The sequence below is a fragment of the Pelophylax lessonae genome (genome assembly GCF_965119305.1).
Source record: "Pelophylax lessonae genome assembly, chromosome: 8".
In the NCBI taxonomy this organism is placed as follows: Eukaryota; Metazoa; Chordata; class Amphibia; order Anura; family Ranidae; genus Pelophylax; species Pelophylax lessonae.
Genome location: NC_138775.1, coordinates 142624081 through 142638755, shown reverse-complemented (window position 1 = coordinate 142638755; position 14675 = coordinate 142624081). Strand labels below are relative to the sequence as shown.

At 44.5% G+C, this 14675-nt stretch overlaps 1 protein-coding gene across 1 annotated transcript in view; it reads left to right on the top strand.

Annotated features, from left to right (window-relative positions):
• MYH9 (myosin heavy chain 9) overlaps positions 1–14675 on the top strand; it is a 215191-nt gene that overhangs the window by 194177 nt on the left and 6339 nt on the right. The window contains exons 37-40 of the mRNA XM_082266538.1: positions 4194–4317; positions 4549–4757; positions 7995–8103; positions 8182–8354. Of these exons, the coding sequence (XP_082122664.1) occupies positions 4194–4317; positions 4549–4757; positions 7995–8103; positions 8182–8354 (615 nt within the window). The remainder of the gene's footprint in view (positions 1–4193; positions 4318–4548; positions 4758–7994; positions 8104–8181; positions 8355–14675) is intronic.

Here is a 14675-nt window from a genome sequence, read left to right as displayed (position 1 = left end):
GATTCCATCCGCATGGTAGTGGCATGCCTTCATTGGGGATTTCCTGGCCTCTATCCATATCAAGGACGCTTACTTTCATATCCCTATATGTTGGGCATCAGCATTTCCTTTGCTTTGTCGTGGGCGAGGAGCACTATCAATTTGTGGCGTTACCCTTCGGTCTCGCCTCTGCTCCTTGGGTGTTCACAAAAGTTTTGGCCTCGGTGTTAGCATTGGGATTGCTGTACTGGGGTACTTGGGCGACCTCATTCTGCGAACAGTCTCCGAATGCCTTAAAAGACATTTCAGTGCGAATTCTGCAAGAGTGCGGATGGAATCTGAATTTCCAAAAATCTGTTCTGGTCCCATTCACCAAGCTGGACTATCTGGGCCTTACCCTGGACATGGCCTGAGCCCAGGTGTTTCTTCCAGAGGTGAAAGTCCAGAGGTTGCAGGATGCGATACGGCTCCTGTTAAGTCGGCAGTCAGCTCTCAGGACTTGTATGCAAGTGCTGGGCTTGGTCTCCACCTTCAAGGTGGTTCCGTTTGCTTAGTTCCATACCAGATCCCTGCAAAAGGAGATGCTAGCCAAATGGAACACAAACCCACAGACACCAAACCCACAGTCTAGACAATCTGATCCTGTTGAACCTGGGTACGAGGGGATCCCTCATCTAGTGGTTCCGCTCTCTGGCGCTTCGACAGAGAAAATCCTGGGTGGCTATCACTTGTGTCAGAGTTATGCCCCGTACACACGTGCAGATTATCTGAAGACTTTTGTCTTCAGATTTACCTTTTCTATGTAGTGCAAGGGCCTGCCGGATTGCATACAAATTGAAAGTGTTTAGGTTTGACCTCATATTATATGGTTTTGGTAAGTCTGCAGACAAAAGTCTTCAGATAATCTGCACGTGTGTACGGGGCATTAGGGTGAATGACCAGACAATGCAGCTATCTAGTGGTTCACAGAGACAAAGTGGTGCTTTGTCCCTGCCATTCGTTCCTTCCTAAGGTGACTGAGTCGTTCCGAAAATCGGATTCTCTTTATCTTTACAGATGGACTTTGTAAGGGGCTGGCCGCGTCTCCTGCGACCATTTCTAGATGGATCAGACAGACGGTGGTGCAGGCTTATTCCATTAAGTGTCAGGATCCTTCTTTACCTGTTAAGGCGCATTCTACAAAGGGCGCTTAGTGCTTCTTGGGCCTTCCGTTATCAAGCGTCGGTAGTTCAGGTGTGCAAGCCGGCCACCTGGTCGTCCGTGCACACTTTCACAAAGTCTTATAAGGTGGATGTTTTGGCATCTGCGGATGCTTCTTTTGGCTGCAAGGTTTTGCAGGCCGCAGTTGGATAGGATTAGTCCTCTGAGTGTGTTTTTTTTTTTTTTTTTTTTTTTTTTTTTTTGTCAGGTGAGCTCCAGTTGTTCCTGGCTGAGCTCCTGTTTTTACCTGGTTGGCTATGTTTAGCTTTTGGGAAGTGTTTTCCTGCTGTGTTCTTCCCACCCCTCATATTAAAACAGCTTTGGGATGTCCCAGGGTCAAGAAGATCTGGCGTGCTGTGTCCGTCAATGAACGAAAGAGAACTGTTTGTCTTGCCGTAAAATCCTTTTCTCTGATCATTGACGGACCCAGCACCTGCCCCTCATTTGGGTTTTATGTTCTTCTGACACTGCTTGTTACAAAACCGAAGACCTATAGCCGAAAGTGGCAGTATACCCCCTGGGGACTGCCCTATAGGCATAGTCAAACTTTTTCCACCTAGTGTCCTACTACTGTAGGGGGCAGCATAAACCCAAGAGTCAAGACGTTCTGGTGCTGTCCAATGCACATCAGAGAAAAGTATTTTACGATAAGACAATCTAGTGTGTGTTTTTTTTTTTTTTTTTTTTTTTTTTAGCACTAGATGTTAATGTATGGAGGACACTGTAATGCATAAAGAGGTTTGTGGCAAATGTCCACAAAGGTGAACAAACCCTGCCCAGGGGATAAACTTGCAAAATGCAATAGCCGCCCCCCCCCCCCCCCCCATTGGGCGTGGCCACTGTTCACCTCAGTGAACACAAGGGTTTCTGATTGGATGAGGTGGAGAGGCAGGGTTGGGGACATTGCTATCTTCCCTTTGTCTAATCAGAGAACTTTGTATTCATTGGGGGGGGAGAGAAAGTGAATGGTGGCCTAGTAAGCAAAACTACATCCACTTGTCACAGGGCCCAGAAGACCACAGTAATCACTCCAGTATTGCCAACTTCTACAGTGATTGTCTACTTTTGTGGCCGTCACTCAGGTTTGGAATATGCATGCTTTACCTTGGTCCAAGCTGGACACTTGTTAGACAATGTAATTATGGAAGAGAACTTGTGGAGTATGTATGCAAAAAAGCAGTTTGCCAATAATAGCCTTGGGGTTAAGGCTACCTGCAGTGCTAATTGCTTAATATTCAATGCTATATGCAATGGACTATAATTACTATATATTATAAATAAATGTGCAATAAATCCGGTTAAAAAAACAATATATATCAAGGCAAAAAAACAAAGAATAAATTGTGCAATATTCCAATATAATGTTGCAAAGATGCCTGGTAATTTATAAGAAATAAAAATATATGGTGTGTGTGTGTGTGTGTGTGTATGTGTGTGTATATATATATATATATATATATATATATATATATATATATATATATATATATATATATGTGTGTGTATATATATATATATATATATATATATATAGTGTGTGTGTCCGGTGCAGATTTAATTCCAGTCCATAAATATGACTGTAGTTATTAGAGTCCAAATTTTCCTATGTGCAAATGCTCTTCCGGACTAATCAAAAGTGCAGGTGCTCAATGTGAATCTTTATCCAATTCGACTTGTGATTTATAAGTGGCATAGGTTCCTTTTTCCACAGTGGTAAGGTAAAGATGGGTGACTTACCAGATATAATGGGTCTCATGTACCATATGGCACTAAGACCAATCACACTTGTAGGCCCCCAGGGCCAAGGTAGGTTCCCTCGTGCCGTTCCAGGAGTGGGGTAATGTTAGATTCCTCCTTCCCTTTCCTCACATCAGTATAGGGCCAGGGTATGAAAAGAAAATGCTCCAATAGTGTAGTATATTCAATAAAAGATTTATTTCCCATCCATGGGTTTAATAAAAACAAAAGGTAAACAGGATTCGTGACAGTTTATTCAGGCCCTATCTTTGAGAACGTCACAGAAAGTGACGAAACGCGTCAGCTTTTGGAACGCACGGCGTGACTGCAGCTTGCAGGTGAAATGCAAGCCGGAATTCTCCCCTCACCACTCTGCATGTAGCTTGCACTGTATATACTGTCACGAATCCTGTATACCTTTTTCCTTTTATTTAACCCATGGATGGGAAATAAATCTTTTATTGAATATACTACTCTATTGGAGAATTTTCTTTTCATACCCTGGCCCTATACTGATGTGAGGAAAGGGAAGGAGGAATCTACCATTACCCCACTACCAGAGCGGCACAAGGGAACCTACCTTGGCCCTGAGGGCCTACAAGCGTGATTGGTCATAGTGCCATATGGTACATGAGACCAATTATATCTGGTAAGTCACCCATCTTTACCTTACCACTGTGGAAAAGGAACCTATGCCACTTATAAGTCACAAGTCAAATTGGATAAAGATTCACATTGAGCACCTGCACTTTTAATTAGACCGGAAGAGCATTTGCACAAAGAAATTTATTTGAACTCTGATAACTACCGTCACTATATTGATGGACTTGAATTAAATCTGCACTGGACACTCACCTTTATTTATATATATATATATATTTTTTTTTTTTCTTATAAATTACCATGCATCTTTGCAACAGCTGTTTATTATATTGGAATATAGTTATTGCACAATGTATTCATTGTTTTTTTTTTTTTTTTTCTTTTGATATAATTTGGTTTATAAGCTGTATTTATTGCACATATTAATACAGTAATTTATTATATTCAATTGCATATAGCATTTAAGAATATTAAGCAATTGGCAAGCGCTGTAGGTTAACCCTAAGGCTATTGACATTCCTATTCCCTATTTCTATAGCTGCTGCCTTATTCTCAATTAAACTTTACATACACCATTAGGTGCGGGGGATACACCACAGGTGTGCTCTTTTTTCCAAAAAATCAGTTTATTATTGGTTTTGATATTTCTTCATATTCCATCTTTGTCATTTTAGTGCTCTAGCTGTAGAAGAAAAGAGACGTTTGGAATCGCGCATTGCTCAGCTTGAAGAAGAATTAGAGGAGGAACAGGGCAACACAGAACTGGTCAATGACAGACTGAGGAAAGCAACACTTCAGGTTCAGTGGCTTGCTTTTTGTGGATATTTATCACCTCTCAACATTGTATAGCTTTTATGGAAAAAGTACTGTTTAAAGATGAATATAAACATTTTAACATCAAAAACCCTTAGCATTAACTATCATAAATTTGTGTGTGAATCAATGTCCGAAGTTGGCAAACCATATAAAGATTTTTATTTTCATAATTTCTGTGGAGCATGGCATATTTATTTTTCCATTTTATTTAAGATTGACCAGTTGAACACTGACCTGAATGCAGAGCGCAGCAATGCTCAGAAAAATGAAAATGCTCGCCAGCAAATGGATCGCCAGAATAAAGAGTTGAAAACTAAGCTTCAGGAGTTGGAGGGATCTGTTAAATCAAAGTTTAAAGCTTCAATCACTGCATTGGAGGCAAAGATTGCACAACTGGAGGAACAGCTTGATACAGAAACAAAGTATGTATAATGCTGAAGTGGGTAAAATGGTAATCACTGTAACCGCTTTATTACCTGTTGATTTTGCCAGTAAATCCATTACTTTTCTACTTTCTGGAACAGCTCTGAAAGACAGCATTGTCACCCTGTAGACCGTGTAGTCTCAGTTGGATGTAGTTTTATTTGACTTTCGGTGACATACTTGTTACAACTTGGCTACTGGCAGTTTTGAAATTTTTTACATGTAAATATCTGCCATTTTTTTTTTCTAGAAAATTACGTGGAATCCCCAAACATACATTTTCTGAAAGCAGAGGCCCTGGAGAAAAAGATGGCTGCTGCAATTTTGTCACAGCATTTGCACAGCCATTTATCAAATGCAAATATTCTGAAATGCACCTAAAATGAGTTGGTGCATGCAGACAGTATCTACTACCTAATTTATTTGGTAAAATAAAATTAGTGGTGTAACTAGATACCAAACCTGTCGATTTTAAATTGTGCACGCCTGTGAAATGGCGACAAGCTAAGTTTTTCCATAGGCAAAGTTTTAAAAGCCTTTAACAGGTTATCAATTTAGAGTTAAATGTGAGCTATGGTGCTAAAATTATTGCTCTCTCCATTCGTGGCAATTCCTAACGTGTGTGTGCGTTGCAAGCATCATGTATATATGCGTGCCAGACTTGCGCGTTTGCATTCGTGCTTGAGGGAATGGGAGTGATTTGGGCAGTGACTGGTACGTTTTATGGAGACAGGGTTTTCTTTCCTTCAAAGCATCTGATCAAACACAGATCTGTTTGATCAGATTCTTCCCTAGCTGTACCAACCAGGGAAAGACCGATCTGAAACGAGGAGTGATGAAATAATTTCCAGCTTCATTCGTTAGTCTTCCATCTTAGTGCGCAGCCATCCTGACCACTTACAGCGGTTCCATTCTCCCCTGTGTAGGGAGAGAACCCGAGAACTGCATTGAGAGTGCGTAGGGGGCCCTTCCAATTGCTGTGAAAATGATCATGTGGCTGTAGTCACTTGGCATTTACTGGAAAGGCGATTGCTGGTTTTAAAAATGAATAAAAATACCAGAATCATGACTGCAGCCATGATGTGAGCACCCCTAGCAGTATTGGGCCTTGTTCAAATGGGAGTGGTTGGGGGTGGTAAAAAGCTGTTGGTTGAGTTGTGGTCTTACCACCCGCCTAAAAGATAGTATGCAGCCGCCCAGGCCTGTACACATGCTATGGCAAAAATTGTGCCCCTGTCACAATCAACCTGTAGTACCACTGGCAAATGACTCATTCAAGCGAATGGCGCACGTTGCAACTAAACACTTGGCTTGCACCGTATCTACAAACTCCCCATTCAGCTCTCAGAAAAAGCAGGAATTTAGGAGGAGGAAGTATCGCCTACTGAATGCCTGGCAGCTACTAGTACCAGAATATAAATTCCCTTCAGTCCAGAGTGGCAGAGGGGAACAAATGCAAAGTCTGGTCTGGTGACAGTAGCAATTGTAGGGATAATGCTAGGGATGCACCGAAATGAAAATTTTGGGCCGAAAATGCAGGGTGCCCTTGGCCGAAAACCGAAAATGACTTTTTCCCCCAAATAATTTTAAATTGGATAGAACAGGGGCATACACCAAAAACAGGCAGCATTGTACACCTGTCGCTGCCACCCTGTCACAGTATATGTACTGTGACGGGTTGGCAAGTGGTTAATTTAATTACCAATGGTGTTTGTATTATACAGCATGAGGGGGTTAATGTATTGTCACTGATACATTAGTGACCAACCAGTGGCAGTTAATTAACCCCTTTGTGCTGCATTAGTGCAACCAGTATCAGTGTTAACACTGGTTGCACTGATACTGGTTGCACTAATGCAGCACAAAGGGGTTAACTGCCACTGGTTGGTCACTAATGCAGCAGTGACAATACATTAACCACCTCATGCTGCATATTACTAATACCAATGGTAAGCTCGCCTCAGCTCCCCCCCACCTCAGCGTCCCTCTTCTACTCACTCAGCTCCTCCGGTGTCCATTGTTCAAAAGACGCGCCTCTGGCCGGCCTCCCGGTGATGTCACTACTACTACGATCTGTGCATAAATGAACTGACACGGCGGGAGGGCGGGCGAGCGGCCGCTAATAGCTGTAACTATGTGAGCCTTCACTTCCCTGTCAGCGGCACGATGTACATGAATGAACTGACACTCCGGGCGGGAGGGCAGGGGGAGCGGCCGCTAATAACTATAACTATGTGAGCCTTCACTTCCCTGTCAGAGGAGATACCCGCATGACAGGGAAGTGAAGCGCTTACATAGTTAGCGGCCGCTCCCCCAGCCCTCCAGCCCGGAGTGTCAGTTCATTCATGTACATCATGCCGCTGACAGGGAAGTAAAGGCTCACATAGTTACAGCTATTAGCGGCCGCTCTCCCGCCCGGTCTGTTAGTTCATTAATGCACAGATAGCAGTAGTAGGGACATCATTGAGAGACGGGCTGCCGGCCAGAGGCGGGACTTTTCAAACCTGCGCTGCGCCCTCCTCCTTCCTCACGCCGGCCATTAATTTTGGCATTTTTAACCCATTTTCGGGCGAAATGGGATAGGCCCATTTTCAGCCGAAAACTTCGGTGGCCGAAATTTCGGTGCATCCCTAGATAATGGGGATGGTTTTAACTGACAATCATTGCTGTGTGACCTTTACATCAGCCTTTTTCAACCAGGGTGCCTACAGGTTTCTTCAGGGGTGCCTTGGCAAAAGGCCCAAAAATTGTATACAAGCCAACGTGTGGATGAAGCCCGTCTTTTAGTTACACAAAGCCACAGGTTTTCTTTGTGCACTATTACAACCTTGTAGATCCTAAATATCAGTGGTATCAGTTGATATGGAGGATGTCCGTTACTTGCACAGTATCCTTGTTTGACCCCTCCCCTGCCCCTCTCCACCAGCGTTGAGGTCACATTAGCTGAGTGGAGGTGGAGTGGGGAAGAGAAACACTAGTCAGTACAAGTTTGTAAAAGTGTATTTGCTTTGGAAGAGTAAATCACTTTGAGCGTTTTGGTGTCCTACTTGTGTGGATGTTGCTACAATGGGTAAAATTATTAGAATACTTTTTACATTTTAGATTGGGGTGCCTCGAGACTGTTGTCTTTTAAAGGGTGCCTTAACTGAAAAAAAGTTGAGAACACTGCTTTACATAATTGAGGTTGAATATGATTTCTTTCATGGTAAGGAATCCTATGTTTGTGTCCATCACAGGGAAAGACAGAATGCAAGCAAGCAGGTGCGCCGTACAGAGAAAAAACTAAAGGATGTCTTGATGCAGGTGGAGGATGAAAGGCGCAATGCAGAGCAATTCAAAGATCAGGTAAGAAATTAAATCCAATTATTCTTTTGAACAGTTTAGTTCTTGAACAATGTTTAAAAATATGTATCTTGCTACCAGGCTGAGAAGAACAATGTTCGAATGAAACAGTTGAAACGCCAGGTGGAGGAGGCCGAAGAAGAAGCACAGCGTGCAAATGCAATGCGCCGCAAACTGCAGCGTGAACTTGAAGATGCCACAGAAACGGCAGAAGCCATGAATCGAGAGGTTAACACTCTTAAGAGCAAGCTTCGGTAAGTCATTGCTTAAACCTAAAAGCTACAGCAGACTTGCTCTCAACTCTTGGTACACTGCAGCTCTGTTCTTGATAGTTGGCCAGGGTAATGCATCAGTCTTGTGATATAACTGGATATCTTGTACAGGACATGGAACAAGGTATTCCTAGACCCTGGGTTATAGGCTTGTACCTTCAGATGATTGGACACTGGTAAACTTCTGAGGATATGCCCACTGAGCATCTTCCCCTATCATCCTACCCCATTCCTTTGAGACCTGAGCTTTGTGCCTGTGGTTTGATGTGATGGGCCTCTTCTCATTTATGGTGAAATCATTCTTGGCCTAACTAGTTTATTTTATTATTTTTTTTTTTTGTCTTCAATTTCTTCCAACTCCTCACTGTCTTCTAGTAACAGTGCATCCGTATCAGCACAACCTCGGTAAACCTTGAAAACTGTACCCAGACCCCATGCTGTGGTGCTGCTTTGGGCAGTGTGTCCTGTATGGGCACTCACCTTGGTGCTTAGTGCAATGTGTTTAGTCAGCCAGAGTGCTATACAAATCCAGGCCTGTAGCTTGCTTGGTATCCCTACTGAACCCAGTCCCTGAAGACCCCTTCAAGGCTAAGAGAGGCCAAGCTTGGACTTAATGTACAGTCCAGCATCATGGACAGGTAAGAGTCACCCTGTATGCTTCTGACCATGATTGTAAAAGACTGGGGCAAGATTTCAGTTATATTCACTACAGTATAAAATTCAAATTTGGTGCAAAAACCACTTAGAGCTTAGTCTTAGGTGGATGACCTAGTGTTGCATCACACTGTAAGTTGCACACTTTACCACTTCTGCCTAGATCTCTTATAAGATATTCAGGCACTTCCTCCGACCCTTTCACTATGAGGATTGACTACAGAATGGTCTACACCCAGGTTTCTGCATTCTGCTAGACCCACTTACCCTATATTGTGCCCCCCCCCCCCCCCCCCACGCAGAGTACGCTACAGGGGAATACCCTCTCACATTGCTGTGGTGGAAACCAAGTGGAATAGAGCCGTTTCAAAACTGCAGGCGAACATTTACTCTGCTGAAAGCCCACTCAAACAATTAATCTCAGAGTGGCAATTCGACCCTTGCGCCAAAGCAGGAGACAACTCTACCACTGGTCTTTAGATGCAATACTAGCTCTTTCAGAAACTCAAGTGGCCTATTTGGCAAAAACAGAATTTTATGCATCTGTCAATTTCACTGACGAATAATTGTTTTAACACAGCTCTCTTTGCCCAATGCTCAAACGCCACTCTTCCACCCCTCAATAATGCTGCCTTAGATGAGGTAATCACAGAAGGGGAAAGAGGACATGGAAGACCATGTTGGAGGAAGCTGCAAAAGCGTTTTCTTCCTCAATTCACTTTAGCAAGCATGTTGCATGATCTGAGGCGATCTATCTCACTGCTGCCATCCGCCAAATCCTTGGTTTGTGCAACACAATTCTCCATATCGCTATGCCCATTTTGGTTTCCTTTTTAACCTGTTTCAGAATCATGCTTTCTCTTTTGTTCACTGACAGTTACAGCTTCAAGTCTTCAGACCATTGGGCTTTAGGCTCTCTATCTCTAGGAGTAGGACTAGGCGCAAACGTTTCTGGTTACGCCCCTGGGGCATTCCCAGAGGGTATACCATCACTTCCTGCTGTAGAACTCCATTTTTTTTCTGCTTAGTCAGGAGGAAGGACCTGGCTCTCTGCTGGGATCTGCGGTCCTGGCATTTTTTCAGATTGTAATGGAATTATTTACTTTGTAGTTCACACAGGAACAAAAAATAATCAACAGCTGGACTGGGCAACACACTGGATAGCCTAGATCCTTACGACCTTCCCAGTCTTGCCTGTGAGCGCGATACAATTATTAGTTCTGCGCTAGGTTTGCTGCGACCTAGCACCACTGGGATAGGAGCTGACCGGCGAGTAAAGAAAGAGAAAAAAAAAGCCTTGCGAGGGTGCATTGCCCTGGTCACGACCAGAGTCTCAATGGTGCAGTAGACTGCTGGGAGTGGCACCCACCTGGTGACCGTGGTATGGTTAGTAGTTTCCCCCCTCCTTTCCTATGAAATTGCTGGGGTAGTCATGGTATCTAAGCGTTTTGCTAGGAGATATCCCTTTGAGGAGTCTCTTCTGAAGAAACTTACGGTTCCACTGTCGGTGGATTCTCAGGTTTCCAGGCTAAATAAGGCCACTCTTTTGCCGGTGGAGTATTCCCTGTCTTTTAAGAACCCCGTGGACAAAAGAGCTGAAGCTCTGGTCTGGTATCTCTTCACAGTGGCTGGTTCAATTTGAGGGTGGTGTTTGCGATCACCTTGGTATCCCAGACTTTTAACGGAATTGGCTAATATTTTGTGCCTGGAACTGGAGGGGAGTCAACAAACCTTCTGAGCTGGCGGACCAGTTGATCCAAGGGTTACAGTATCATTGCATCCCTGGATGCCGGCAGGGTTTCGGTAACGACTGTGACCCTTGCCCTCATGATCTGGTTGAAGTACTGGTCAGCTGACTAGGCTTTTAAAAAGGTTTTGACTGATCCTTCCTTTTGTAGGTGACCATCTGTTTGGTGCCTCTATGGAACAGCTCACTAAGGGCCTTGCGGGAGGCAAAAGTACATTGCTTCTGCAGGTTGCTAAGGGCAAGGAACCTCGCCGTAAGCGGAGTCCCTTTTCGGCTCACAAGCGGCTCTTTCATCTGTCTGGTTCGCAGGAAAAGGGCTTGAGATCCATCCATATCTCTGTGGGAGGCTCCAAGAGACCCTGGAATGGTAAGTCCAAAGCGGGCACTTCTGATTCCTGCAGACAAGTCTTCGCCTGAAGGGGCGCCCTCACCTGCGGCTGGGGTGGGGGAATGTCTTTGTCACCTTCCGGATCTGTGGACCTTGCTTATTCAGGACAAGTGGGTCCACGAACTGGTTGGTTCGTTTACAAGATCAAGTTTCGGTCCTTGCAGTTTCCATTTGTGCAGTTTCACTGCAGACCCTCTCAAAGGGAGATTCTGATCAAATGGAACAAGGATCTGATGTCATTGGACAATCTGATCCCGTTGAGTCGTTGCTCGAGGGAGTCTCTCTCCTATGGTGGCTCTGCTCCCTGGCCCTACATCTGGGAAAATCAATATTTTCCTCCCCTGTATTGGACTGTGATCACCACGGATGCCAATCTGTCCAGATGGGGAGGTGTCTTGGGAATGTGTGTTTGGCCCAGGGTGTCTGGACTCGGAAGGAGTCCAGGTTGCCGATCAACATCCTAGAAATTCGGGCGATCAGACTGTCTGGACGGATCGTCTATAGGGATGCCCTGTGCGGATACAGGGCTGTCTGAGTCAGTGATTCCTTTGCTGTTGAAAGCTAGGAAATCTACTTCCAGGAAGGTTTATCGAGTTTGGAAGGAGTACATTACTTGGTGTTAGTCGTGAGTGGTTTCTCCCCGCTCCTTTTCTGTCTCGCTTGTTGGAGTTCCTACAATTGGGTGTAGATCGTTTGGCTCTGGGCACCATCAAGGGCCAGAATTACACATTTGCTAGTTTTTTTTTTCCAAAAGGCTGTTGGTGACAGTCCTTGGTTCACAGGCTCCTCCGGTGTGATCCCTGGTACCTCCGTGGAAACTCAACTTGGTCCGGTCAGTGCTTCAAAAGCCTCGCTTTTTTAAAATATTCGAGAAATTCCTCTGCTCACTGTCGCAGAAGGTGGCTTTATTTTAGTAGCTATTCCGCACATCGTGTTTTGGAGTTGGCTGCGTTGTCCCGTTGGTCACCTTGGTGATTCATAGGGACAAATTTGGTGTTGTGACCCTGTCAGGCGTTCATTCCGAAGGTTGTCTCTGGGTTTCATTTGAATGAAGACCTTGTTACTGTCCCTATGTCCGAAGCCGAAACATCCTAAGGAAATTCCCTTGCATTTCTTAGATGTGGGAAGGCTGGTTCGGGTGTACCTGGCAGTGACTGAACCGATTAGAAAATCCAATTCTGTTTTTTCTTACGAATGGACCTCTGTAAGGGGCAGGCTGCATCTGCTGTGACCATTTCCAAGTGGATCAGCAGCGGCTTCTGCTTCTTAAGGGTGAAAATTTTTCCTTGTGGCGAGCTTTGCTAGTTGAGCTCCTGTTACCTGCTTGGCTATGTTTAGCCTTGTTGGGGAATTCTGCGTTTGTGGTGTTTTTTCCCACCCCTAATGTTGACACTGCTTTGGGACATCCCAATGGTCTGAAGACTTGAAGCTGTCTGTCAGTGAACGAAAGAACTGTTTTTTTTTTTGTCTTACTGTAAAATCCTTTTCTCTGACGGACACAGCCCCTCTTTGGAGTAGTTATGTTCTGACACTGCTTGTTACAAACTGGAGTCCTACAGCAGGAAGTGATGGTATACCCTCTGAGACTGCCCCAGGGGCGTAACCAAAAAGGTTTCTGCCTACCCCTAGAGAGAGAGCATAAAGCCAAATGTTCTGAAGACTTGAAGCTGTCAGTCAGTGAATCTCAGAAAAGGATTTTACGGTAAGACAAAAATCCAGTTTTTACCATAGCAATTACCTTCTGCTCTACTTGTTTATGTGGATGCCCAAGAACATTTCATTAAACAAATTTCCAGTATGGCTCTATTCTCCATGAAAATGTCCAGAATCTTGTGGCGAAAAAGTAAGGATCGACCGATTATCCACAAAGCCGATATATTGAGGGCCGATATGCACTTTCCCTGACTATATCGGAATCTGCCACCGAGGTGGCCGATATTTCGGAAAGTGCTTGTACCGGAGTGATACCTGCAGCTAGAGGCATCACCCCGGTATCTGCGTCAATAGCCGACGGTCGGCTGCCTTGTAATGACAACCGATGCGGCTGAGAAGCCGATTGGCTGTCATTACAAGGTGCAGGCCTATCGCGGCTCGCCCAAACAACCAGCCTGCACGGCCGCCGAAAACCCGATCTAAGCCACATTCGGCTCTGATCGGGTCTCCATGCAAAAACCTGAAAGTGATGTCATGACATCACTTCCGGGTACTCTGCGCCAGATTAAAAAAAATTACAACATTCAATGCTTTTAAGTGCAGAGGAGGGGTTTGGGGTCTTTTAGACCCCCAGATCCCTCCAAAAGGGTACCTGTAGTGATAAAATTAAAAAAAATACATTTTTTAAATGTACGAAAATATCGGCCTATACCGATATGCAATGGCCAAAATATCGGTATCGGTCGATCACTACTAAAAAGCCCCTCCCTGCTTCATTGCTACTAAAACCCAGAGCATATAATTGCTTCAGCTTCCAACCTATGTTCAGCCCCTCCTTTTGGCACAAGACCTGGGTTACAAAGCCCAAAGAGTCCTCAAGGCCCTCTTCCCAATAAAAGGGTGCCCACATTCCTAGGAATGGGGGGTACATCGGTTTGCCTCTTTGGGACACAGATGTCTCAGACCTGTGGGTTCAAGCAGTCTCTTCAACGCTTGCTTCTCTGAGGCCCCATTCACACCCACCAATTTAAAATCGTAGCAAAACCGGGATATAGGTGCCATTCATTAGTGGCTCCCCAAAAGCGGTGTGATTTTACCACAATTGTCACGTGTACATTGTAGCAAAATGCAGTTGATAAAATTGCATGAACCTCATTACCCAAACAAGTGCATTAATTGACTTTTGAGCGACAACCGCACATAGGGAAGCCCATTCAAGGTAATGGGCTGCTCTGTGTGTCTCGCTAGGCAAGATGTGAACAGGATCTCAAATCAACCAAGAACTTGGCCAAGGAGAGTCAAATTTGCAAAATGCCCTGACCATCTCTTGTCCCAGGGAGTAGTTGGTACCCCCCACAAGACTGGTTCAAAGGATTGTATTCAAACCTGTTCATGGTACCATTCCCAAAGGGGGTTTTCGACCTATTCTGGATTTGGTGTATTTCCACTTTTGCAGACAAATTGTAACAAATAAAGTAGGTATTCTCCCATGTCCTTGTTCACATAACATAACTTAAAAAAAAAATAACTGCAGCTGACCTTTTTTAGATGCTGTATTCTGGACCCTCCCAGCAAGGAAAAAAAAACCTTGGGTAGTTAATTTGAGGTGGCTGGGCAGCGGCTTGCCCTATATAACCCTGTCTGTACTGAAAAGGCATTCATTTTCAGTTGCAACTAGATTTTGAACACTGTCCTAACAGGCCCGCTCTTCTTGCATTGTATAGTAATGAGAGATCAGGTATTCAGTCATTTAGTCGTGTCCGACCCTTCGTGACCTCATGCATTATAGCGCGCCAGGTTTCCTGTTCTCCATTGCCTCCCAGAGCTTGCCTGACTTCATGTTTATTTTTTCAATGATGCT